This window comes from Oncorhynchus mykiss, chromosome Y, assembly GCF_013265735.2.
Source record: "Oncorhynchus mykiss isolate Arlee chromosome Y, USDA_OmykA_1.1, whole genome shotgun sequence".
NCBI classification, from domain to species: Eukaryota; Metazoa; Chordata; class Actinopteri; order Salmoniformes; family Salmonidae; genus Oncorhynchus; species Oncorhynchus mykiss.
In genome coordinates this window covers 42,895,682-42,923,043 of record NC_048593.1, presented here as the reverse complement: position 1 = coordinate 42,923,043, position 27,362 = coordinate 42,895,682, and the positions used below count along the sequence as shown (strand labels likewise).

General features: G+C 45.6%; 1 protein-coding gene across 1 annotated transcript in view; it reads right to left on the bottom strand.

Moving 5' to 3' along the window:
* Positions 1-20,683, bottom strand: part of scaf4a (SR-related CTD-associated factor 4a) — a 52,408-nt gene extending 31,725 nt beyond the window's left edge. Inside the window, exons 1-3 of the mRNA XM_036967728.1 lie at positions 20,547-20,683; positions 15,789-15,872; positions 969-1,013 (exon numbers count right to left, since the gene is read on the bottom strand). Coding sequence (XP_036823623.1) covers positions 969-1,013; positions 15,789-15,872; positions 20,547-20,576 — 159 coding nt within the window. The 5' untranslated portion in view covers positions 20,577-20,683. The remainder of the gene's footprint in view (positions 1-968; positions 1,014-15,788; positions 15,873-20,546) is intronic.
* Between the last annotated feature and the right edge of the window lie 6,679 nt (positions 20,684-27,362).

The window sequence follows — 27,362 nt, the reverse complement described above, 5'->3', positions numbered from 1 at the left end:
GTAGGAAGTTTGTGATGTGGATAATGTATAGACCTCAATGCTAGGAAGTTTGGGATGTGGATAATGTATAGGCCTCAATGCTAGGAAGTTTGGGATGTGGATAATGTATTGACCTCAATGCTAGGATGTTTGGGATGTGGATAATGTATAGGCCTCAATGGTAGGAAGTTTGGGATGTGGATAATGTATAGGCCTCAATGCTAGGAAGTTTGGGCTGAGGATAATGTATAGACCTCAATGCTAGGAAGTTTGGGATGTGGATAATGTATAGGCCTCAATGCTAGGAAGTTTGGGCTGAGGATAATGTATAGGCCTCAATGGTAGGAAGTTTGTGATGTGGATAATGTATAGGCCTCAATGCTAGGAAGTTTGGGATGTGGATAATGTATAGGGCCTCAATGCTAGGACGTTTGGGATGTGGATAATGTATAGGCCTCAATGCTAGGAAGTTTGGGATGTGGATAATGTAGAGTCCTCAATGCTAGGAAGTTTGGGATGTGGATAATGTAGAGACGTCAATGCTAGGAAGTTTGGGATGTGGATAATGTATAGGCCTCAATGCTAGGAAGTTTATGATGTGGATAATGTATAGGCCTCAATGCTAGGAAGTTTGGGATGTGGATAATGTATAGGCCTCAATGCTAGGAAGTTTGGGCTGAGGATAATGTATAGGCCTCAATGGTAGGAAGTTTGTGATGTGGATAATGTATAGGCCTCAATGCTAGGAAGTTTGGGATGTGGATAATGTATAGGCCTGTATGGACCTCCAAGCCAGTTCCACTGCTTTCTTAAATTCTTCCCCTTTAAAATCAGGGACTGATGTAGGCCTGGGTCACCACCTGGGTGATATCGAGGTATGAGGTAGAACAGAAAACTAGCAGCGATTAGGATCTCGTAAGGATCTGAGTCGACTATCCCGAAAGTATAGCACACAGTGTAGAAGACGATGAGGTGTGGAGGCGCCTCACCTTTTTAATGAACTTCTCAACAATCTGGACCACGTGTTTATATAACTGGAAAGGGGAGAAGAGAGATGTCACCGAGTTTTAGTAACAGACACAGACGGAAGCCTAGTCAAGGACTAAAATTCTCTCTTCAAATGGAGCCTGTTTTCCAGTGCAGGAGGACTAGGCTTCATTAGAAGGATGCTTAGTGTATGCTGGGGGCGGCAGGGTAGCCTAGTGGTTCGAGCATTGGACTTGGAACCGAAAGGTTGCAAGATCAAATCCCCCCCGAGCTGACAAAGTCAAAATCGGTTGTTCTGCCCCCTGAACGAGGCAGTTAACCCACTGTTCCCCTGAACAAGGCAGTTAACCCACTGTTCCCCTGAACAAGGCAGTTAACCCACTGTTCCCCTGAACGAGACAGTTAACCCACTGTTCCCCTGAACAAGGCAGTTTAACCCACTGTTCCCCTGAACAAGGCAGTTTAACCCACTGTTCCCCTGAACAAGGCAGTTTAACCCACTGTTCCCCTGAACAAGGCAGTTTAACCCACTGTTCCCCTGAACAAGGCAGTTAACCCACTGTTCCCCTGAACAAGGCAGTTAACCCACTGTTCCCCTGAAACAAGGCAGTTAACCCACTGTTCCCCTGAACAAGGCAGTTAACCCACTGTTCCCCTGAACAAGGCAGTTAACCCACTGTTCCCCTGAACAAAGCAGTTAACCCACTGTTCCCCTGAAAAAAGCAGTTAACCCACTGTTCCCCTGAACAAGGCAGTTAACCCACTGTTCCCCTGAACAAGGCAGTTAACCCACTGTTCCCCTGAACAAAGCAGTTAACCCACTGTTCCCCTGAACAAAGCAGTTAACCCACTGTTCCCCTGAACAAGGCAGTTAACCCACTGTTCCCCTGAACAAAGCAGTTAACCCACTGTTCCCCTGAACAAGGCAGTTAACCCACTGTTCCCCTGAACAAGGCAGTTAACCCACTGTTCCCCTGAACAAAGCAGTTAACCCACTGTTCCCCTGAACAAGGCAGTTAACCCACTGTTCCCCGGGAAGCCCGTCATTATAAATAAGAATTTGTTCTTGACCGACTTTCCTAGTTATAAAGGTTAAAATATATATTTTTATTTATTTAATGGAGACGTTCAGTCATTGCACTAATGGGTTTAAAAATCACTTTTTTCTCGCATCCTTTTGTTTAAAACATTAATAATAAATCATACGTGTGTGTGTGTGTGTGTGTGTGTGTGTGTGAGAGATAAAACCACTGAACCAGCTCCGCCTGCTATGTTCAGTGTCGGACCGTAAGTCTAAGACAACACCATGTGTGTCTGTTTACAAGTCCTAAGAGCCAGACTCAGATTAAAGGGTTACTGTTGAGATTCGGACAACTAAACCATTTCCCCCCCCGATCCAATTCTAACTGGCGTTAATTAAGGTAAATCCATTTTGTTTTAAACAAAACATTCCATACCTGCTGTCCCACGGAAGAAGTGGTCAGAAAGTGATGTTTTCAGACCTGAAGGCGGAAAAATTCAGGAGATAAAAGGTGCTCAAAGTTGACCCGTTTTTTACAAAACATGAGACAGTCATGTTTACACTGGAATATATAAAGGGCTGAGTTTGATAACATTTTTTTTTTAAACTTACAAACAGCGTTTCTATTCCATACATTTCTTGATTTAAAAAAAATTATAAAAAATTAGTCAGTCTATAAAGCATAGAATTAACTTCCAAACGAGATGACCTTATTTCTCGAGCTACGTTTATAATTGAGGGATGATGACAATCGCCAACCCTGTTTTTCTGTTAGGCAAAAAGTGCACAGTTGAACGGACGCCGGAATCTACCAGAAGGAGCAATGGCGTGTACCATACCATGTACCATACCATGTACCATACCATGTACCATAACATGTACCATACCATGTACCATACCATGCACCATACCATGCACCATAACATGTACCATAACATGTACCATAACATGTACCATACCATGCACCATACCATGCACCATACCATGCACCATACCATGCACCATACCATGTACCATAACATGTACCATAACATGTACCATACCATGTGCCATACCATGTACCATACCATGTACCATAACATGTACCATACCATGTACCATACCATGTACCATAGCATGTACCATAACATGTACCATAGCATGTACCATAACATGTACCATAGCATGCACCATAACATGTACCACACCATGTACCATAACATGTACCATACCATGTACCGTACCATGTACCATACCATGTACCATAACATGTACCATAGCATGTACCATACCATGTACCATACCATGTACCATACCATGTACCATAACATGTACCATACCATGTACCATAACATGTCCAGCAATGGTTGACCGACCTCCAAAAATAAATTGCATTCGAAGGTTCACTTGCTATTTTAACAGCTTGTCAAGCAAGAGCTCAGAATGAAAGTGCCATTCTCCCTCTGTTGTTACCATTACCCCCTGTTACACCTCCTCTGTTGTTACCAGTCTCCCTCGACTCCTATGATAGAAGTACCCCCTGTTACACCTCCTCTGTTGTGACCAGTCTCCCTCAACTCCTATGATAGAAGTACCCCCTGTTACACCTCCTCTGTTGTTACCAGTCTCCCTCAACTCCTATGATAGAAGTACCCCGTTACACCTCCTCTGTTGTGACCAGTCTCCCTCGACTCCTATGATAGAAGTACCCCCTGTTACACCTCCTCTGTTGTGACCAGTCTCCCTCGACTCCTATGATAGAAGTACCCCCTGTTACACCTCCTCTGTTGTGACCAGTCTCCCTCGACTCCTATGATAGAAGTACCCCCTGTTACACCTCCTCTGTTGTGACCAGTCTCCCTCGACTCCTATGATAGAAGTACCCCCTGTTACACCTCCTCTGTTGTGACCAGTCTCCCTCGACTCCTATGATAGAAGTACCCCCTGTTACACCTCCTCTGTTGTGACCAGTCTCCCTCGACTCCTATGATAGAAGTACCCCCTGTTACACCTCCTCTGTTGTGACCAGTCTCCCTCGACTCCTATGATAGAAGTACCCCCTGTTACACCTCCTCTGTTGTGACCAGTCTCCCTCAACTCCTATGATAGAAGTACCCCCTGTTACACATCCTCTGTTGTGACCAGTCTCCCTCGACTCCTATGATAGAAGTACCCCCTGTTACACCTCCTCTGTTGTGACCAGTCTCCCTCGACTCCTATGATAGAAGTACCCCGTTACACCTCCTCTGTTGTGACCAGTCTCCCTCAACTCCTATGATAGAAGTACCCCCTGTTACACCTCCTGTGTTGTGACCAGTCTCCCTCAACTCCTATGATAGAAGTACCCCCTGTTACACCTCCTCTGTTGTTGCCAGTCTCCCTCGACATCCTATGTCAAGGACACCCCATCACGAGGCCTCTGATAGTGACCTGAGTTACTGCCCTGAGGACACGAACGGCTTCATCAACAACGACAGGAAATCTGTTATGTGAAAAGTTTAATGGTAAAAAAATAACCGGCTTGATAAACTAGCAGATACATCTAGTAGAATCATTAGCAAAACCAATCTTTGTCCTTTCTGTAGAACAAAATACAATTTACAACTTGGCTGTTTATTATATCTCCCCGTCACTGGCCCTCCCAGTCAACACCACCTCATAAGAGTGCCTGCTGCAGTTCTAGAGATGTCCAGTTTGCAGCTGAACACGCAGTATCGAGATGACCAGCAAGGGGTCCCTCATCAACATCAGTCAGACATGCCCTCACTGTGAGCATTCCTATGAATGGAACAGACAGACATGACCTCACTGTGAGCATTCATATGAATGGAACAGACAGACATGACCTCACTGTGAGCATTCCTATGAATGGAACAGGCAGACATGACCTCACTGTGAGCATTCCTATGAATGGAACAGACAACCACGTGACCTCACTGTGAGCATTCCTATGAATGGAACAGACAGACATGACCTCACTGTGAGCATTCATATAAATGGAACAGTCAACCACATGACCTCACTGTGAACATTCATATGAATGGAACAGTCAGACACATGTTGGCAAGTATCCAGCCAGCAACCTTCACCTCTCAGTTGCAACAGCTTTGTCCAGGGTATAACCTAGCCTGGTGTGAACCAGCCTGATCACTATATAATGTCCAGGGTATATCCTAGCCTGATGGAACCAGCCTGATCACTATATTTATTTATTTTTTATTTATTTCACCTTTATTTAACCAGGTAGGCCAGTTGAGAACACCTTTATTTAACCAGGTAGGCTAGTTGAGAACACCTTTATTTAACCAGGTAGGCCAGTCGAGAACACCTTTATTTAACCAGGTAGGCCAGTTGAGAACACCTTTATTTAACCAGGTAGGCCAGTTGAGAACACCTTTATTTAACCAGGTAGGCCAGTTGAGAACAAGTTCTCATTTACAATTGCGACCTGGCCAAGATAAAGCAAAGCAGTTCGACAGATACAACAACACAGAGTTACACATGGAGTAAAACAAACATACAGTCAATAATACAGTATAAACAAGTCTATATACGATGTGAGCAAATGAGGTGAGAAGGGAGGTAAAGGCAAAAAAGGCCTTGGTGGCAAGGTAAATACAATATAGCAAGTAAAACACTGGAATGGTAGTTTTGCAATGGAAGAATGTGCAAATTAGAAATAAAAATAATGGGGTGCAAAGGAGCAAAATAAATAAATTAATTAAATACAGTTGGGAAAGAGGTAGTTGATAGGGCTAAATTATAGGTGGGCTATGTACAGGTGCAGTAATCTGTGAGCTGCTCTGACAGTTGGTGCTTAAAGCTAGTGAGGGAGATAAGTGTTTCCAGTTTCAGAGATTTTTGTAGTTCGTTCCAGTCATTGGCAGCAGAGAACTGGAAAGAGAGGCGGCCAAAGAAAGAATTGGTTTTGGGGGTGACTAGAGAGATATACCTGCTGGAGCGTGTGCTACAGGTGGGAGATGCAATGGTGACCAGCGAGCTGAGATAAGGTGGGACTTTACCTAGCAGGGTCTTGTAGATGACATGGAGCCAGTGGGTTTGGCGACGAGTATGAAGCGAGGGCCAGCCAACGAGAGCGTACAGGTCGCAATGGTGGGTAGTATATGGGGCTTTGGTGACAAAACGGATTGCACTGTGATAGACTGCATCCAATTTGTTGAGTAGGGTATTGGAGGCTATTTTGTAAATGACATCGCCAAAGTCGAGGATTGGTAGGATGGTCAGTTTTACAAGGGTATATTACAATATAATGACCAGGGTATATCCTAGCCTGATGGAGCCAGCCTGATCACCATATAATGACCAGGGTATTACCTAGCCTGGTGGAGCCAGCCTGATCACCATATAATGACCAGGGTATAACCTAGCCTGATGGGAACCAGCCTGATCACCATATAATGACCAGGGTATAACCTAGCCTGATGGAGCCAGCCTGATCACCATATAATGACCAGGGTATATCCTAGCCTGATGGGAACCAGCCTGATCACCATATAATGACCAGGGTATTACCTAGCCTGATGGGAACCAGCCTGATCTGTGTTTATCATTCTATTTAATTTGATGATATCTGAAGTGAAATAGAAAGCTGAACACATCCATAGCTTGGTTCCACCAAGATAATCATAACTACCATTGGTAATGGAATCTGTGTGTGTGTGCGTGTGCGTGTGTGTGTGTGTGTGTGTGAGATCGACCAGTATCTTTGATGAGGGGCCAGGAACTGAGCTATGCTGCTATGTCCATCAATGAGGCTCTGGCAAAGACCTCACCTCCAGCCTGACCACTTACCTGCTCACCAACAGTCATCGATGAGAAGAACAGAATTAGGTAGGTTTTAGTCTGACCTGTTCAAACTTCAACATAGTACTTGCTTGTGAGTCAAATATGACCCATCCTAACTGCCATTGGTAATAGAACAGTGACCTGTGTGTGTTACGAGAAACATGTATGGAACCATCACATAGAGACTCTGTCCAGCCAGACAGACAGGCTAGATACTGATGTCTCTGAATGGACAGAGACCTGGCACTCTGACAGACAGGCTTGATACTGATGTCTCTGAATGGACAGAGACATGGCACTCTGACAGATAGATACTGATGTCTCTGAATGGACAGAGACCTGGCACTCTGACAGACAGGCTTGATACTGATGTCTCTGAATGGACAGAGACGTGGCACTCTGACAGACAGGCTTGATACTGATGTCTCTGAATGGACAGAGACCTGGCACTCTGACAGACAGATACTGATGTCTCTGAATGGACAGAGACCTGGCACTCTGACAGACAGATACTGATGTCTCTGAATGGACAGAGACCTGGCACTCTGACAGACAGATACTGATGTCTCTGAATGGACAGAGACCTGGCACTCTGACAGACAGATACTGATGTCTCTGAATGGACAGAGACCTGGCACTCTGACAGACAGATACTGATGTCTCTGAATGGACAGAGACCTGGCACTCTGACAGACAGATACTGATGTCTCTGAATGGAGAGAGACCTGGCACTCTGACAGACAGATACTGATGTCTCTGAATGGACAGAGACCTGGCACTGACAGACAGATACTGATGTCTCTGAATGGACAGAGACCTGGCACTCTGACAGACAGATACTGATGTCTCTGAATGGACAGAGACCTGGCACTCTGACAGACAGATACTGATGTCTCTGAATGGACAGAGACCTGGCACTCTGACAGACAGATACTGATGTCTCTGAATGGACAGAGACCTGGCACTCTGACAGACAGATACTGATGTCTCTGAATGGACAGAGACCTGGCACTCTGACAGACAGATACTGATGTCTCTGAATGGACAGAGACCTGGCACTCTGACAGACAGATACTGATGTCTCTGAATGGACAGAGACCTGGCACTCTGACAGACAGATACTGATGTCTCTGAATGGACAGAGACCTGGCACTCTGACAGACAGATACTGATGTCTCTGAATGGAGAGAGACCTGGCACTCTGACAGACAGATACTGATGTCTCTGAATGGACAGAGACCTGGCACTGACAGACAGATACTGATGTCTCTGAATGGACAGAGACCTGGCACTCTGACAGACAGATACTGATGTCTCTGAATGGAGAGAGACCTGGCACTCTGACAGACAGATACTGATGTCTCTGAATGGACAGAGACCTGGCACTGACAGACAGATACTGATGTCTCTGAATGGACAGAGACCTGGCACTCTGACAGACAGATACTGATGTCTCTGAATGGACAGAGACCTGGCACTCTGACAGACAGATACTGATGTCTCTGAATGGACAGAGACCTGGCACTCTGACAGACAGATACTGATGTCTCTGAATGGACAGAGACCTGGCACTCTGACAGACAGATACTGATGTCTCTGAATGGACAGAGACCTGGCACTCTGACAGACAGATACTGATGTCTCTGAATGGACAGAGACCTGGCACTCTGACAGACAGATACTGATGTCTCTGAATGGACAGAGACCTGGCACTCTGACAGACAGATACTGATGTATCTGAATGGACAGAGACCTGGCACTCTGACAGACAGATACTGATGTCTCTGAATGGACAGAGACCTGGCACTCTGACAGACAGATACTGATGTCTCTGAATGGAGAGAGACCTGGCACTCTGACAGACAGATACTGATGTCTCTGAATGGACAGAGACCTGGCACTCTGACAGACAGATACTGATGTCTCTGAATGGACAGAGACCTGGCACTCTGACAGACAGATACTGATGTCTCTGAATGGACAGAGACCTGGCACTCTGACAGACAGATACTGATGTCTCTGAATGGACAGAGACCTGGCACTCTGACAGACAGATACTGATGTCTCTGAATGGACAGAGACCTGGCACTCTGACAGACAGATACTGATGTCTCTGAATGGACAGAGACCTGGCACTCTGACAGACAGATACTGATGTCTCTGAATGGACAGAGACCTGGCACTCTGACAGACAGATACTGATGTCTCTGAATGGACAGAGACCTGGCACTCTGACAGACAGATACTGATGTCTCTGAATGGACAGAGACCTGGCACTCTGACAGACAGATACTGATGTCTCTGAATGGACAGAGACCTGGCACTCTGACAGACAGATACTGATGTCTCTGAATGGACAGAGACCTGGCACTCTGACAGACAGATACTGATGTCTCTGAATGGACAGAGACCTGGCACTCTGACAGACAGATACTGATGTCTCTGAATGGACAGAGACCTGGCACTCTGACAGACAGATACTGATGTCTCTGAATGGACAGAGACCTGGCACTCTGACAGACAGATACTGATGTCTCTGAATGGACAGAGACCTGGCACTCTGACAGACAGATACTGATGTCTCTGAATGGACAGAGACCTGGCACTGACAGACAGATACTGATGTCTCTGAATGGACAGAGACCTGGCACTCTGACAGACAGATACTGATGTCTCTGAATGGACAGAGACCTGGCACTCTGACAGACAGATACTGATGTCTCTGAATGGACAGAGACCTGGCACTCTGACAGACAGATACTGATGTCTCTGAATGGACAGAGACCTGGCACTCTGACAGACAGATACTGATGTCTCTGAATGGACAGAGACCTGGCACTCTGACAGACAGATACTGATGTCTCTGAATGGACAGAGACCTGGCACTCTGACAGACAGATACTGATGTCTCTGAATGGACAGAGACCTGGCACTCTGACAGACAGATACTGATGTCTCTGAATGGACAGAGACCTGGCACTCTGACAGACAGATACTGATGTCTCTGAATGGACAGAGACCTGGCACTCTGACAGACAGATACTGATGTCTCTGAATGGACAGAGACCTGGCACTCTGACAGACAGATACTGATGTCTCTGAATGGACAGAGACCTGGCACTCTGACAGACAGATACTGATGTCTCTGAATGGACAGAGACCTGGCACTCTGACAGACAGATACTGATGTCTCTGAATGGACAGAGACCTGGCACTCTGACAGACAGATACTGATGTCTCTGAATGGACAGAGACCTGGCACTCTGACAGACAGATACTGATGTCTCTGAATGGACAGAGACCTGGCACTCTGACAGACAGATACTGATGTCTCTGAATGGACAGAGACCTGGCACTCTGACAGACAGATACTGATGTCTCTGAATGGACAGAGACCTGGCACTCTGACAGACAGATACTGATGTCTCTGAATGGACAGAGACGTGGCACTCTGACAGACAGATACTGATGTCTCTGAATGGACAGAGACGTGGCACTCTGACAGACAGATACTGATGTCTCTGAATGGACAGAGACCTGGCACTCTGACAGACAGATACTGATGTCTCTGAATGGACAGAGACCTGGCACTCTGACAGACAGATACTGATGTCTCTGAATGGACAGAGACCTGGCACTCTGACAGACAGATACTGATGTCTCTGAATGGACAGAGACCTGGCACTCTGACAGACAGATACTGATGTCTCTGAATGGACAGAGACCTGGCACTCTGACAGACAGATACTGATGTCTCTGAATGGACAGAGACCTGGCACTCTGACAGACAGATACTGATGTCTCTGAATGGACAGAGACCTGGCACTCTGACAGATAGATACTGATGTCTCTGAATGGACAGAGACCTGGCACTCTGACAGACAGATACTGATGTCTCTGAATGGACAGAGACCTGGCACTCTGACAGACAGATACTGATGTCTCTGAATGGACAGAGACCTGGCACTCTGACAGACAGATACTGATGTCTCTGAATGGACAGAGACCTGGCACTCTGACAGACAGATACTGATGTCTCTGAATGGACAGGGACCTGGCACTCTGACAGACAGATACTGATGTCTCTGAATGGACAGAGACCTGGCACTCTGACAGACAGATACTGATGTCTCTGAATGGACAGAGACCTGGCACTCTGACAGACAGATACTGATGTCTCTGAATGGACAGAGACCTGGCACTCTGACAGACAGATACTGATGTCTCTGAATGGACAGAGACCTGGCACTCTGACAGATAGATACTGATGTCTCTGAATGGACAGAGACCTGGCACTCTGACAGACAGATACTGATGTCTCTGAATGGACAGAGACCTGGCACTCTGACAGACAGATACTGATGTCTCTGAATGGACAGAGACCTGGCACTCTGACAGACAGATACTGATGTCTCTGAATGGACAGAGACCTGGCACTCTGACAGACAGATACTGATGTCTCTGAATGGACAGGGACCTGGCACTCTGACAGACAGATACTGATGTCTCTGAATGGACAGGGACCTGGCACTCTGACAGACAGATACTGATGTCTCTGAATGGACAGAGACCTGGCACTCTGACAGACAGATACTGATGTCTCTGAATGGACAGAGACCTGGCACTCTGACAGACAGATACTGATGTCTCTGAATGGACAGGGACCTGGCACTCTGACAGACAGATACTGATGTCTCTGAATGGACAGGGACCTGGCACTCTGACAGACAGATACTGATGTCTCTGAATGGACAGAGACCTGGCACTCTGACAGACAGATACTGATGTCTCTGAATGGACAGAGACCTGGCACTCTGACAGACAGATACTGATGTCTCTGAATGGACAGAGACCTGGCACTCTGACAGACAGATACTGATGTCTCTGAATGGACAGAGACCTGGCACTCTGACAGACAGATACTGATGTCTCTGAATGGACAGAGACCTGGCACTCTGACAGACAGATACTGATGTCTCTGAATGGACAGAGACCTGGCACTCTGACAGACAGATACTGATGTCTCTGAATGGACAGAGACCTGGTGAAGCAGCATTAACATGTAACTACATACGTTTTACTTGTATTGTATATTATTATTTAATGGTATCAGTCAATATGGGGAGGGAGAAACCCTGGGTATTCTGAACCAGGATCAGGTATCAGTCAATATGGGAGGGAGAAACCCTGGGTATTCTGAACCAGGATCAGGTATCAGTCAATATGGGGAGGGAGAAACCCTGGGTATTCTGAACCAGGATCAGGTATCAGTCAATATGGGGAGGGAGAAACCCTGTGTATTCTGAACCAGGATCAGGTATCAGTCAATATGGGGAGGGAGAAACCCTGTGTATTCTGAACCAGGATCAGTCAATATGGGGAGGGAGAAACCCTGGGTATTCTGGACCAGGATCAGTCAATATGGGGAGGGAGAAACCCTGGGTATTCTGGACCAGGATCAGGTATCAGTCAATATGGGGAGGGAGAAACCCTGGGTATTCTGAACCAGGATCAGTCAATATGGGAGGGAGAAACCCTGGGTATTCTGAACCAGGATCAGTCAATATGGGAGGGAGAAACCCTGGGTATTCTGAACCAGGATCAGTCAATATGGGGAGGGAGAAACCCTGTGTATTCTGAACCAGGATCAGGTATCAGTCAATATGGGGAGGGAGAAACCCTGGATATTCTGAACCAGAATCAGGTATCAGTCAATATGGGGAGGGAGAAACCCTGGGTATTCTGAACCAGGATCAGTCAATATGGGAGGGAGAAACCCTGGGTATTCTGAACCAGGATCAGTCAATATGGGGAGGGAGAAACCCTGTGTATTCTGAACCAGGATCAGGTATCAGTCAATATGGGGAGGGAGAAACCCTGGGTATTCTGAACCAGGATCAGGTATCAGTCAATATGGGGAGGGAGAAACCCTGGGTATTCTGGACCAGGATCAGGTATCAGTCAATATGGGGAGGGAGAAACCCTGTGTATTCTGGACCAGGATCAGGTATCAGTCAATATGGGGAGGGAGAAACCCTGTGTATTCTGGACCAGGATCAGGGAACAAATACTGTATACGGGACACAAGACAGGAGGGTTTGAACACTGACATGTTACCATGGTAACCACATTACTACCAGACAGGAAGGTATGACCACTCTGACATGGTACCATGTCACACACTGTGTCTGTGTGGAGTTGCTAGGGCAACGGGCCTGCCTGCTCTGCTCGGAGAAGAGGGAAGAGGAGCAGAGGAGAATAAAAACGCAAGGAAATCAAGAACTTATCCAAAGCGCTTTGACTTCTCAAACACAGCAGAAAGCTAACACTATACGATGGCTGTCTCCATATTAATTCAGACACTGAGATAACTAGCACAGCAGAAAGCTAACACTATACGATGCCTGTCTCCTTATTAATTCAGACACTGACTGAGATAACTAGCACAGCAGAAAGCTAACACTATACGATGCCTGTCTCCTTATTAATTCAGACACTGAGATAACTAGCACAGCAGAAAGCTAACACTATACGATGCCTGTCTCCTTATTAATTCAGACACTGAGATAACTAGCACAGCAGAAAGCTAACACTATACGATGCCTGTCTCCTTATTAATTCAGACACTGACTGAGATAACTAGCACAGCAGAAAGCTAACACTATACGATGCCTGTCTCCTTATTAATTCAGACACTAACTGAGATAACTAGCACAGCAGAAAGCTAACACTATACGATGCCTGTCTCCTTATTAATTCAGACACTGACTGAGATAACTAGCACAGCAGAAAGCTAACACTATACGATGCCTGTCTCCTTATTAATTCAGACACTGAGATAACTAGCACAGCAGAAAGCTAACACTATACGATGCCTGTCTCCTTATTAATTCAGACACTGACTGAGATAACTAGCACAGCAGAAAGCTAACACTATACGATGCCTGTCTCCTTATTAATTCAGACACTGAGATAACTAGCACAGCAGAAAGCTAACACTATACGATGCCTGTCTCCTTATTAATTCAGACACTGAGATAACTAGCACAGCAGAAAGCTAACACTATACGATGCCTGTCTCCTTATTAATTCAGACACTGAGATAACTAGCACAGCAGAAAGCTAACACTATACGATGCCTGTCTCCTTATTAATTCAGACACTGAGATAACTAGCACAGCAGAAAGCTAACACTATACGATGCCTGTCTCCTTATTAATTCAGACACTGACTGAGATAACTAGCACAGCAGAAAGCTAACACTATACGATGCCTGTCTCCTTATTAATTCAGACACTGAGATAACTAGCACAGCAGAAAGCTAACACTATACGATGCCTGTCTCCTTATTAATTCAGACACTGAGATAACTAGCACAGCAGAAAGCTAACACTATACGATGCCTGTCTCCTTATTAATTCAGACACTGAGATAACTAGCACAGCAGAAAGCTAACACTATACGATGCCTGTCTCCTTATTAATTCAGACACTGAGATAACTAGCACAGCAGAAAGCTAACACTATACGATGCCTGTCTCCTTATTAATTCAGACACTGACTGAGATAACTAGCACAGCAGAAAGCTAACACTATACGATGCCTGTCTCCTTATTAATTCAGACACTGAGATAACTAGCACAGCAGAAAGCTAACATTATACGATGCCTGTCTCCTTATTAATTCAGACACTGAGATAACTAGCACAGCAGAAAGCTAACACTATACGATGCCTGTCTCCTTATTAATTCAGACACTGAGATAACTAGCACAGCAGAAAGCTAACATTATACGATGCCTGTCTCCTTATTAATTCAGACACTGAGATAACTAGCACAGCAGAAAGCTAACACTATACGATGCCTGTCTCCTTATTAATTCAGACACTGAGATAACTAGCACAGCAGAAAGCTAACACTATACGATGCCTGTCTCCTTATTAATTCAGACACTGAGATAACTAGCACAGCAGAAAGCTAACACTATACGATGCCTGTCTCCTTATTAATTCAGACACTGACTGAGATAACTAGCACAGCAGAAAGCTAACACTATACGATGCCTGTCTCCTTATTAATTCAGACACTGAGATAACTAGCACAGCAGAAAGCTAACATTATACGATGCCTGTCTCCTTATTAATTCAGACACTGAGATAACTAGCACAGCAGAAAGCTAACACTATACGATGCCTGTCTCCTTATTAATTCAGACACTGAGATAACTAGCACAGCAGAAAGCTAACACTATACGATGCCTGTCTCCTTATTAATTCAGACACTGACTGAGATAACTAGCACAGCAGAAAGCTAACACTATACGATGCCTGTCTCCTTATTAATTCAGACACTAACTGAGATAACTAGCACAGCAGAAAGCTAACACTATACGATGCCTGTCTCCTTATTAATTCAGAGACTGACTGAGATAACTAGCACAGCAGAAAGCTAACACTATACGATGCCTGTCTCCTTATTAATTCAGAGACTGACTGAGATAACTAGCACAGCAGAAAGCTAACACTATACGATGCCTGTCTCCTTATTAATTCAGAGACTGACTGAGATAACTAGCACAGCAGAAAGCTAACACTATACGATGCCACCTTTTATCTCCTGAACGTTTTGGCCTTCAGGTCTGAAAACATCCCTTTCTGACCACTTCTTCCGTGGGAAAGCAGGTATGGAATGTTTTGTTTAAAACAAAATGGATTTACCTTAATTAACGCCAGTTAGAATTGTATCGGGGGGAAAATGGTTAAGTTGTCCGAATCTCAACAGTAACCCTTTAATCTGAGTCTGGCTCTTAGGACTTGTAAACAGACACACATGGTGTTGTCTTAGACTTACGGTCCGACACTGAACATAGCAGGCGGAGCTGGTTCAGTGGTTTTATCTCTCACACACACACACACACACACACACACACACACACACAACCAGCTGTCCCTGTCGAGAGCACGACTTCTCTCCCTCCGCAAAGCATCGATTTATACTCTCATTCCACACACAACTTACCTTCATAGCTTTGATGGCTGACTTAGTGATGGATATCATCTTGGCTCGAGATATTGGGGGCTTCATGTCCATCAAGGAGAACAGCTGGGGGAGAGAGAAAGAGTGAGAAAGAGGAGAGACGAAAGAGGGAGAGAGAGATGACCAACAACAACAACAGGTCACAACTCCTGCAGCACAGTAGGTCTGTACACAGTCAACGGTACGCTTCGAGGTGACTCCTATGGTAGGTACTCCTCAAATAAAAAACTAATCTCATTAGTCACGTACACATAATTGGCAGAGGTTATCGCAGGGGAAGCGAAATGCTTGTGTTTCTAGCTCCAAAAGGTGCAGTAATACCTAATGCTTGTGTTTCTAGCTCCAACAGTACAGTAATATCTAATGCTTGTGTTTCTAGCTCCAACAGTACAGTAATATCTAATGCTTGTGTTTCTAGCTCCAACAGTGCAGTAATATCTAGATAAATGCTTGTGTTTCTAGCTCCAACAGTGCAGTAATATCTAATGCTTGTGTTTCTAGCTCCAACAGTGCAGTAATATCTAGATAAATGCTTGTGTTTCTAGCTCCAACAGTGCAGTAATATCTAGATAAATGCTTGTTTCTAGCTCCAACAGTGTAGTAATATCTAGATAAATGCTTGTTTCTAGCTCCAACAGTGTAGTAATATCTAGATAAATGCTTGTGTTTCTAGCTCCAACAGTACAGTAATATCTAATGCTTGTGTTTCTAGCTCCAACAGTACAGTAATATCTAATGCTTGTGTTTCTAGCTCCAACAGTGCAGTAATATCTAGATAAATGCTTGTGTTTCTAGCTCCAACAGTGCAGTAATATCTAATGCTTGTGTTTCTAGCTCCAACAGTACAGTAATATCTAGATAAATGCTTGTGTTTCTAGCTCCAACAGTGCAGTAATATCTATGTATTTTAACAATGTGGAAATAGTGAAGGGGCCTAAATACTTTATGAATGCATTATTGCTTCTTTGCAAAAAGCAATTTCTCAAGTAAGAAAACCAGACGTTATTGGTAGAAAGGGTTTGGAACTCTATTCGTCTATTAACCAATTAACCGCCTGGTGATGTCACAATGGCGGGCCAAAACTCCATCCCAACAAAACAGGCTGAAATGTCAGGAAGTCTTTTCAAAACAGCTGTTACACTAAAAGGGCATTATTATCATTTTCACAATTTCACAGTATTATTTCAAACTCACGGTGTGGAAATCTTTATAAAAACACAGGAGGAAAAAAAAAAATCACATTTTTTTGACTGCATTTGGCTTTTAACACGCATCGCTTGAGGAAGTTTTGGAAATATAAGGAATGCATCTTTAAAGTCAGCAAGAAATTATTTTTTTTAAACAAAAAGGTGAAATTACTACACACCTTTTATAGAGTGGACAATCTGTGTTAATTAGCTATCTGAGTCTGTCTATAAACAGAAGACAGAGTGGACAATCTGTGCTAATTAGATATCTGAGTCTGTCTATAAACAGAAGACAGAGTGGACAATCTGTGTTAATTAGCTATCTGAGTCTGTCTATAAACAGAAGACAGAGTGGACAATCTGTGTTAATTAGCTATCTGAGTCTGTCTATAAACAGAAGACAGAGTGGACAATCTGTGTTAATTAGCTATCTGAGTCTGTCTATAAACAGAAGACAGAGTGGACAATCTGTGTTAATTAGCTATCTGAGTCTGTCTATAAACAGAAGACAGAGTGGACAATCTGTGTTAATTAGCTATCTGAGTCTGTCTATAAACAGAAGACAGAGTGGACAATCTGTGCTAATTAGATATCTGAGTCTGTCTTTAAACAGAAGACAGAGTGGACAATCTGTGCTAATTAGATATCTGAGTCTGTCTATAAACGGAAGACAGAGTGGACAATCTGTGCTAATTAGATATCTGAGTCTGTCTATAAACGGAAGACAGTGGACAATCTGTGCTAATTAGATATCTGAGTCTGTCTATAAACGGAAGACAGAGTGGACAATCTGTGCTAATTAGATATCTTAGTCTGTCTATAAAAGGAAGACAGAGTGGACAATCTGTGCTAATTAGATATCTGAGTCTGTCTATAAACGGAAGACAGAGTGGACAATCTGTGCTAATTAGATATCTGAGTCTGTCTATAAACGGAAGACAGAGTGGACAATCTGTGCTAATTAGATATCTGAGTCTGTCTATAAAAGGAAGACAGACGCAGTAAACATGTTTTTACTGAAAAGTACTGTGTTAACCTGTTAAAACACTGTACATAAGTGTGTATTTTGCATTTGTGAAATTATTTTAATGTGATATGAAAGTTTAGTGATTTATTTTTCTAGAACCGTACCACAAAGGACCTTGGACTAGAAGGAGTAACCAATGATGTATATCAACATTGTCATACTCCTCCTGTACACACACAAATACACACAACAGATTGGCTAGTGAAACGCAACCTCGTCCCTCTGATTGGACTAGCAAACTTTCAATTAACAGAGGTCGGGGGAGCTAGTGAACTGACTGCTGACGGATTTTCTGTACAGCTATAGGGTCGGGTACAGCGCAGAGGTCAAATTGAAGAGAGGATAGCCATAATAAATATGCAGCCCCCCCCAAAAAAATTGGGGGTGATCAAGAATATAAACGGTTTATTTTGCAAGCTCTAGGCGACAAGCAACGATTACTAACATAGGGTATTCGTTTCCTTTGTGTATTTTTCCCGGGTTATGTTAAGAGTTCTGTGTGTCTCTGTCATTCTGGTTGTACGTAATAGGAGCGTGCGCGTATCAGTACCCATAGAAGTAAACTATGTGGCTTGTGCACCAAACTTTGTGGAGTCAGTATGATGAATACGAGACAATGATGTACCTGCGCTTATATGTGCCTGTTTGAGAACCTGTTAGATTTGGTTTCTCCAGGGAAGATTGCGCGGTCTTGCCCGCTACCTGTCAAATAATACAGGTTCAGCGTGATACAGAGGCTATTTGTTTTGGGGCTTTTCTCTGTGTAGATTTGGTAAATCTACTTGTATATTTAGTATGATACGGGGCTTTCAGCATTAGATCACCATGACATTGCCATGTATTTTTACTGACTTCATTGGGAAATAACTTTTCCATAAAATTGATCTTAAATTGATTGGCAATATTGAAAACAATATTATGGGATGATGCATGAATTTGTCCAGCTTTACATTCTAGTAATCCAGGCTGTATCACATCCGGCCGTGATTGGGAGTCCCATAGGACGGAGCACAATTGGTCCAGCGTCGTCCGGGTTTGGCCGGAGTAGGCTGTCATTGTAAATAGTAATTTATTCTTAACTGACTTGCCTAGTTAATTAAAAAAGAATCAATATTGTGATGCATTTCAACTGCTACAGGATTTGGAAGATACATGTTTTGTTCTTCTTCAGTACAGACACTAATACATACATTATTATTTTTTTAAACAACATATAGTATTGTTTGAACTTGAATAGAAGTCAATCATTTCTCACTAAACATGTATTTATTTTATAGAGTTCTTATATTGCAGTCCCCACGATTCCCAATTCATTCCTACGGAGGCTGTACCTTTTGACTATCCTAATGGTGGACGGTGCCTTCACAACAGCGCCCCCTGTCAGTCATCTATGGGAACACATATACTGTAGCTTTATAAACTGGGTGGTAAGAGTCCTGCATGCTGATTGGCTGAAAGACGCGGCATATCAGACCATACACCAGTGGTATGACCAAAAAAAAAACATGTATTTTTTTTTTTTTTTACTCTTTATTACGTTAGTAACCAGCTCACCAGAGCAATATAAGGCACCGCGGTGGGTTTATGGTGTAAATTATATGACCAATATATTTCACAGGTTAAGGACTCTGTATCCAAAGCACTCCGCGTTGTTCATCAGAAACAGCCTGTGGTATATAGGCCATAATACCACACCCGCGTCGGGTATTATTCATGAAATATATCATTGGAAGTAACGTTAGGATCTCTTATTAGATGCGTTAGTACAACTAGCTAACCGCTCTTCAGTGTTTCCTGTGTTAACCAATTTGGCTCACTTAGCTTAATAACCAAATCAATGGTTTTTGTTGGTAAACTAGGAGTGCAGTTACGATTGGAAGTGCATTCTTTAAAAAAAAAAATATTTATAACATGTTAGGACATATTTTAACTAGTCACCTTAACCATTTTAACCCCTAATTTTAACATTAAAAAAAGTATCCTAACCTGAACACCTTAATGATGCTAACCTACAACGGGGGGGAACTTATATTCCCGTCGTAACGTTTTTAGCTATTAACTCGCTTAGTTATGTTTTTTTTTATGGTTTTAACACAAACCTTTTTTTGACAGTAGCTGTTATTTTTGTTCAAACTGAACAGAAATCTTGTTATTTGCTCAAGTTAACATGCTTGCTTTTTTGTTGTATAATTAACTATCGTGTTGATGTCGATAGCTCGTTGTAACAAGCTAACGTTTAGCTTACCTGGTCAACCGAGCCGTGTTCAATACTGCGTGATAAACTACAGTAAATTAATCAAAACCTATCAAGTTATAAATCAAGGAAGATCATCTTTTAACGATAAAGTATTTCAATAATAATAATCCTGGATTAGAGCTGTTAGTAAGATACACAGATAGGTAGTTGGTTAAGGCAAGGCCTCCATAACAGGCCTCTTCTCCATAACAGCGAGAGACACACGACGGGTCCCCTATTTTTAACGGGACTAAACACACTCTCTCACGACGGTCTATGGGACAACTCACCTCATGGTTAAAAGCGTTTACGGCGTCCATGATTTCCCTAGCAGAAAATCCCTGCACTAAGAGTCCAACTACCCGTGTATCCCCGTTATGACAGGGCTAACATGTCCGCTCTCTAGTTTGCAGAACGGTATGGAGCGAAAGCAGAACGGGATTTGAGGGGTAGTTGTAGTTGTAACATTTGGCCACACGGTGGCGGTATTGTACATTCATTTATATGTGGCCCACAGACGGGATTTTGGGGGGTAGTTATTGTATTTGGCCACACGGTGGCAGTATTGTATATGGATTTAACCAATGCCTCATTTGAATTTTTGAATTATTACAATGTACCTTATTTTCTAGGCATTACAATGTGTTCATTTCATCTGAATTGTGTCAAATGTATGTTTTGGAAATGTTTTGAAGATATATATATATATATATATATGTATATATATATAATTTACCTGCTGGTGGTGAAGGAGACCAGACTACAGAGGTAAAGAGGGAGTTTACCTGCTGGTGGTGAAAGGGACCAGACTACAGAGGGAGTTTACCTGCTGGTTGTGAAGGAGACCAGACTACAGAGGGAGTTTACCTGCTGGTGGTGAAGGAGACCAGACTACAGAGGTAAAGAGGGAGTTTACCTGCTGGTGGTGAAGGGGACCAGACTACAGAGGGAGTTTACCTGCTGGTTGTGAAGGAGACCAGACTACAGAGGTAAAGAGGGAGTTTACCTACTGGTGGTGAAGGAGACCAGACTACAGAGGGAGTTTACCTGCTGGTGGTGAAGGAGACCAGACTACAGAGGGAGTTTACCTGCTGGTGGTGAAGGAGACCAGACTACAGAGGGAGTTTACCTGCTGGTGGTGAAGGAGACCAGACTACAGAGGTAAAGAGGGAGTTTACCTACTGGTGGTGAAGGAGACCAGACTACAGAGGGAGTTTACCTGCTGGTGGTGAAGGAGACCAGACTACAGAGGTAAAGAGGGAGTTTACCTGCTGGTGGTGAAGGAGACCAGACTACAGAGGGAGTTTACCTGCTGGTGGTGAAGGAGACCAGACTACAGAGGTAAAGAGGGAGTTTACCTGCTGGTGGTGAAGGGGACCAGACTACAGAGGGAGTTTACCTGCTGGTTGTGAAGGGGACAAGACTACAGAGGGAGTTTACCTGCTGGTGGTGAAGGAGACCAGACTACAGAGGTAAAGAGGGAGTTTACCTACTGGTGGTGAAGGAGACCAGACTACAGAAGGAGTTTACCTGCTGGTGGTGAAGGAGACCAGACTACAGAGGTAAAGAGGGAGTTTACCTGCTGGTGGTGAAGGAGACCAGACTACAGAGGGAGTTTACCTGCTGATGGTGAAGGAGACCAGACTACAGAGGTAAAGAGGGAGTTTACCTGCTGGTGGTGAAGGAGACCAGACTACAGAGGGAGTTTACCTGCTGGTGGTGAAGGAGACCAGACTGCAGAGGTAAAGAGGGAGTTTACCTGCTGGTGGTGAAGGAGACCAGACTATAGAGGGAGTTTACCTGCTGGTGGTGAAGGAGACCAGACTACAGAGGTAAAGAGGGAGTTTACCTGCTGGTGGTGAAGGAGACCAGACTACAGAGGTAAAGAGGGAGTTTACCTGCTGGTGGTGAAGGAGTCCAGACTACAGAGGGAGTTTACCTGCTGGTGGTGAAGGAGACCAGACTACAGAGGGAGTTTACCTGCTGGTGGTGAAGGAGACCAGACTGCAGAGGGAGTTTACCTGCTGGTGGTGAAGGAGACCAGACTACAGAGGTAAAGAGGGAGTTTACCTACTGGTGGTGAAGGAGACCAGACTACAGAGGGAGTTTACCTGCTGGTGGTGAAGGAGACCAGACTACAGAGGTAAAGAGGGAGTTTACCTGCTGGTGGTGAAGGAGACCAGACTACAGAGGGAGTTTACCTGCTGGTGGGGAAGGAGACCAGACTACAGAGGGAGTTTACCTGCTGGTGGTGAAGGAGACCAGACTACAGAGGTAAAGAGGGAGTTTACCTGCTGGTGGTGAAGGAGACCAGACTACAGAGGGAGTTTACCTGCTGGTGGTGAAGGAAACCAGACTACAGAGGTAAAGAGGGAGTTTACCTGCTGCTGGTGAAGGAGACCAGACTACAGAGGGAGTTTACCTGCTGGGGGTGAACGAGACCAGACTACAGAGGGAGTTTACCTGCTGGTGGTGAAGGAGACCAGACTACAGAGGGAGTTTACCTGCTGGTGGGGAAGGAGACCAGACTACAGAGGGTTTTTACCTGCTGGTGGTGAAGGAGACCAGACTACAGAGGGAGTTTACCTGCTGGTGGTGAAGGAGACCAGACTACAGAGGTAAAGAGGGAGTTTACCTGCTGGTGGTGAAGGAGACCAGACTACAGAGGGAGTTTACCTGCTGGTGGTGAAGGAGACCAGACTACAGAGGTAAAGAGGGAGTTTACCTGCTGGTGGTGAAGGAGACCAGACTACAGAGGTAAAGAGGGAGTTTACCTGCTGGTGGTGAAGGAGACCAGACTACAGAGGGAGTTTACCTGCTGGTGGTGAAGGAAACCAGACTACAGAGGTAAAGAGGGAGTTTACCTGCTGCTGGTGAAGGAGACCAGACTACAGAGGGAGTTTACCTGCTGGGGGTGAACGAGACCAGACTACAGAGGGAGTTTACCTGCTGGTGGTGAAGGAGACCAGACTACAGAGGGAGTTTACCTGCTGGTGGGGAAGGAGACCAGACTACAGAGGGTTTTTACCTGCTGGTGGTGAAGGAGACCAGACTACAGAGGGAGTTTACCTGCTGGTGGTGAAGGAGACCAGACTACAGAGGTAAAGAGGGAGTTTACCTGCTGGTGGTGAAGGAGACCAGACTACAGAGGGAGTTTACCTGCTGGTGGTGAAGGAGACCAGACTACAGAGGTAAAGAGGGAGTTTACCTGCTGGTGGTGAAGGAGACCAGACTACAGAGGTAAAGAGGGAGTTTACCTGCTGGTGGTGAAGGAGACCAGACTACAGAGGTAAAGAGGGAGTTTACCTGCTGGTGGTGAAGGAGACCAGACTACAGAGGTAAAGAGGGAGTTTACCTGCTGGTGGTGAAGAAGACCAGACTACAGAGGTAAAGAGGGAGTTTATCTGCTGGTGGTGAAGGAGACCAGACTACAGAGGGAGTTTACCTGCTGGTGGTGAAGGAGACCAGACTACAGAGGTAAATAGGGAGTTTACCTGCTGGTGGTGAAGGAGACCAGACTACAGAGGTAAAGAGGGAGTTTACCTGCTAGTGGTGCAGGAGACCAGACTACAGAGGGAGTTTACCTGCTGGTGGTGAAGGAGACCAGGCTACAGAGGGAGTTTACCTGCTGGTGGTGAAGGAGACCAGACTACAGAGGTAAAGAGGGAGTTTACCTGCTGGTGGTGAAGGAGACCAGACTACAGAGGGAGTTTACCTGCTGGTGGGGAAGGAGACCAGACTACAGAGGGAGTTTACCTGCTGGTGGTGAAGGAGACCAGACTACAGAGGTAAAGAGGGAGTTTACCTGCTGGTGGTGAAGGAGACCAGACTACAGAGGGAGTTTACCTGCTGGTGGTGAAGGAAACCAGACTACAGAGGTAAAGAGGGAGTTTACCTGCTGCTGGTGAAGGAGACCAGACTACAGAGGGAGTTTACCTGCTGGGGGTGAACGAGACCAGACTACAGAGGGAGTTTACCTGCTGGTGGTGAAGGAGACCAGACTACAGAGGGAGTTTACCTGCTGGTGGGGAAGGAGACCAGACTACAGAGGGTTTTTACCTGCTGGTGGTGAAGGAGACCAGACTACAGAGGGAGTTTACCTGCTGGTGGTGAAGGAGACCAGACTACAGAGGTAAAGAGGGAGTTTACCTGCTGGTGGTGAAGGAGACCAGACTACAGAGGGAGTTTACCTGCTGGTGGTGAAGGAGACCAGACTACAGAGGTAAAGAGGGAGTTTACCTGCTGGTGGTGAAGGAGACCAGACTACAGAGGTAAAGAGGGAGTTTACCTGCTGGTGGTGAAGGAGACCAGACTACAGAGGGAGTTTACCTGCTGGTGGTGAAGGAAACCAGACTACAGAGGTAAAGAGGGAGTTTACCTGCTGCTGGTGAAGGAGACCAGACTACAGAGGGAGTTTACCTGCTGGGGGTGAACGAGACCAGACTACAGAGGGAGTTTACCTGCTGGTGGTGAAGGAGACCAGACTACAGAGGGAGTTTACCTGCTGGTGGGGAAGGAGACCAGACTACAGAGGGTTTTTACCTGCTGGTGGTGAAGGAGACCAGACTACAGAGGGAGTTTACCTGCTGGTGGTGAAGGAGACCAGACTACAGAGGTAAAGAGGGAGTTTACCTGCTGGTGGTGAAGGAGACCAGACTACAGAGGGAGTTTACCTGCTGGTGGTGAAGGAGACCAGACTACAGAGGTAAAGAGGGAGTTTACCTGCTGGTGGTGAAGGAGACCAGACTACAGAGGTAAAGAGGGAGTTTACCTGCTGGTGGTGAAGGAGACCAGACTACAGAGGTAAAGAGGGAGTTTACCTGCTGGTGGTGAAGGAGACCAGACTACAGAGGTAAAGAGGGAGTTTACCTGCTGGTGGTGAACGAGACCAGACTACAGAGGGAGTTTACCTGCTGGTGGTGAAGGAGACCAGACTACAGAGGGAGTTTACCTGCTGGTGGGGAAGGAGACCAGACTACAGAGGGTTTTTACCTGCTGGTGGTGAAGGAGACCAGACTACAGAGGGAGTTTACCTGCTGGTGGTGAAGGAGACCAGACTACAGAGGTAAAGAGGGAGTTTACCTGCTGGTGGTGAAGGAGACCAGACTACAGAGGGAGTTTACCTGCTGGTGGTGAAGGAGACCAGACTACAGAGGTAAAGAGGGAGTTTACCTGCTGGTGGTGAAGGAGACCAGACTACAGAGGTAAAGAGGGAGTTTACCTGCTGGTGGTGAAGGAGACCAGACTACAGAGGGAGTTTACCTGCTGGTGGTGAAGGAAACCAGACTACAGAGGTAAAGAGGGAGTTTACCTGCTGCTGGTGAAGGAGACCAGACTACAGAGGGAGTTTACCTGCTGGGGGTGAACGAGACCAGACTACAGAGGGAGTTTACCTGCTGGTGGTGAAGGAGACCAGACTACAGAGGGAGTTTACCTGCTGGTGGGGAAGGAGACCAGACTACAGAGGGTTTTTACCTGCTGGTGGTGAAGGAGACCAGACTACAGAGGGAGTTTACCTGCTGGTGGTGAAGGAGACCAGACTACAGAGGTAAAGAGGGAGTTTACCTGCTGGTGGTGAAGGAGACCAGACTACAGAGGGAGTTTACCTGCTGGTGGTGAAGGAGACCAGACTACAGAGGTAAAGAGGGAGTTTACCTGCTGGTGGTGAAGGAGACCAGACTACAGAGGTAAAGAGGGAGTTTACCTGCTGGTGGTGAAGGAAACCAGACTACAGAGGTAAAGAGGGAGTTTACCTGCTGGTGGTGAAGGAGACCAGACTACAGAGGTAAAGAGGGAGTTTACCTGCTGGTGGTGAAGAAGACCAGACTACAGAGGTAAAGAGGGAGTTTATCTGCTGGTGGTGAAGGAGACCAGACTACAGAGGGAGTTTACCTGCTGGTGGTGAAGGAGACCAGACTACAGAGGTAAATAGGGAGTTTACCTGCTGGTGGTGAAGGAGACCAGACTACAGAGGTAAAGAGGGAGTTTACCTGCTGGTGGTGCAGGAGACCAGACTACAGAGGGAGTTTACCTGCTGGTGGTGAAGGAGACCAGACTACAGAGGTAAAGAGGTAGTTTACCTGCTGGTGGTGAAGGAGGCCAGACTACAGAGGTAAAGAGGGAGTTTACCTGCTGGTGGTGAAGGAGACCAGACTACAGAGGTAAAGAGGGAGTTTACCTGCTGGTGGGGAAGGAGACCAGACTACTGAGGGAGTTTACCTGCTGGTTGGAGAAGGAGACCAGACTACAGAGGGAGTTTACCTGCTGGTGGGGAAGGAGACCAGACTACAGAGGTAAAGAGGGAGTTTACCTGCTGGTGGTGAAGGAGACCAGACTACAGAGAGAGTTTACCTGCTGGTGGTGAAGGAGACCAGACTACAGAGGTAAAGAGGGAGTTTACCTGCTGGTGGTGAAGGAGACCAGACTGCAGAGGTAAAGAGGGAGTTTACCTGCTGGTGGGGAAGGAGACCAGACTACTGAGGGAGTTTACCTGCTGGTTGGAGAAGGAGACCAGACTACAGAGGGAGTTTACCTGCTGGTGGGGAAGGAGACCAGACTACAGAGGTAAAGAGGGAGTTTACCTGCTGGTGGTGAAGGAGACCAGACTACAGAGGGAGTTTACCTGCTGGTGGTGAAGGAGACCAGACTACAGAGGTAAAGAGGGAGTTTACCTGCTGGTGGTGAAGGAGACCAGACTACAGAGGTAAAGAGGGAGTTTACCTGCTGGTGGTGAAGGAGACCAGACTACAGAGGTAAAGAAGGAGTTTACCTGCTGGTGGGGAAGGAGACCAGACTACAGAGGGAGTTTACCTGCTGGTGGTGAAGGAGACCAGACTACAGAGGTAAAGAGGGAGTTTACCTGCTGGTGGTGAAGGAGACCAGACTACAGAGGTAAACAGGGAGTTTAACTGCTGGTGGTGAAGGAGACCAGACTACAGAGGTAAAGAGGGAGTTTACCTGCTGGTGGGGAAGGAGACCAGACTACAGAGGGAGTTTACCTGCTGGTTGGGTAAGGAGACCAGACTACAGAGGGAGTTTATCTGCTGGTGGGGAAGGAGACCTGACTACAGAGGTAAAGAGGGAGTTTACCTACTGGTGGTGAAGGA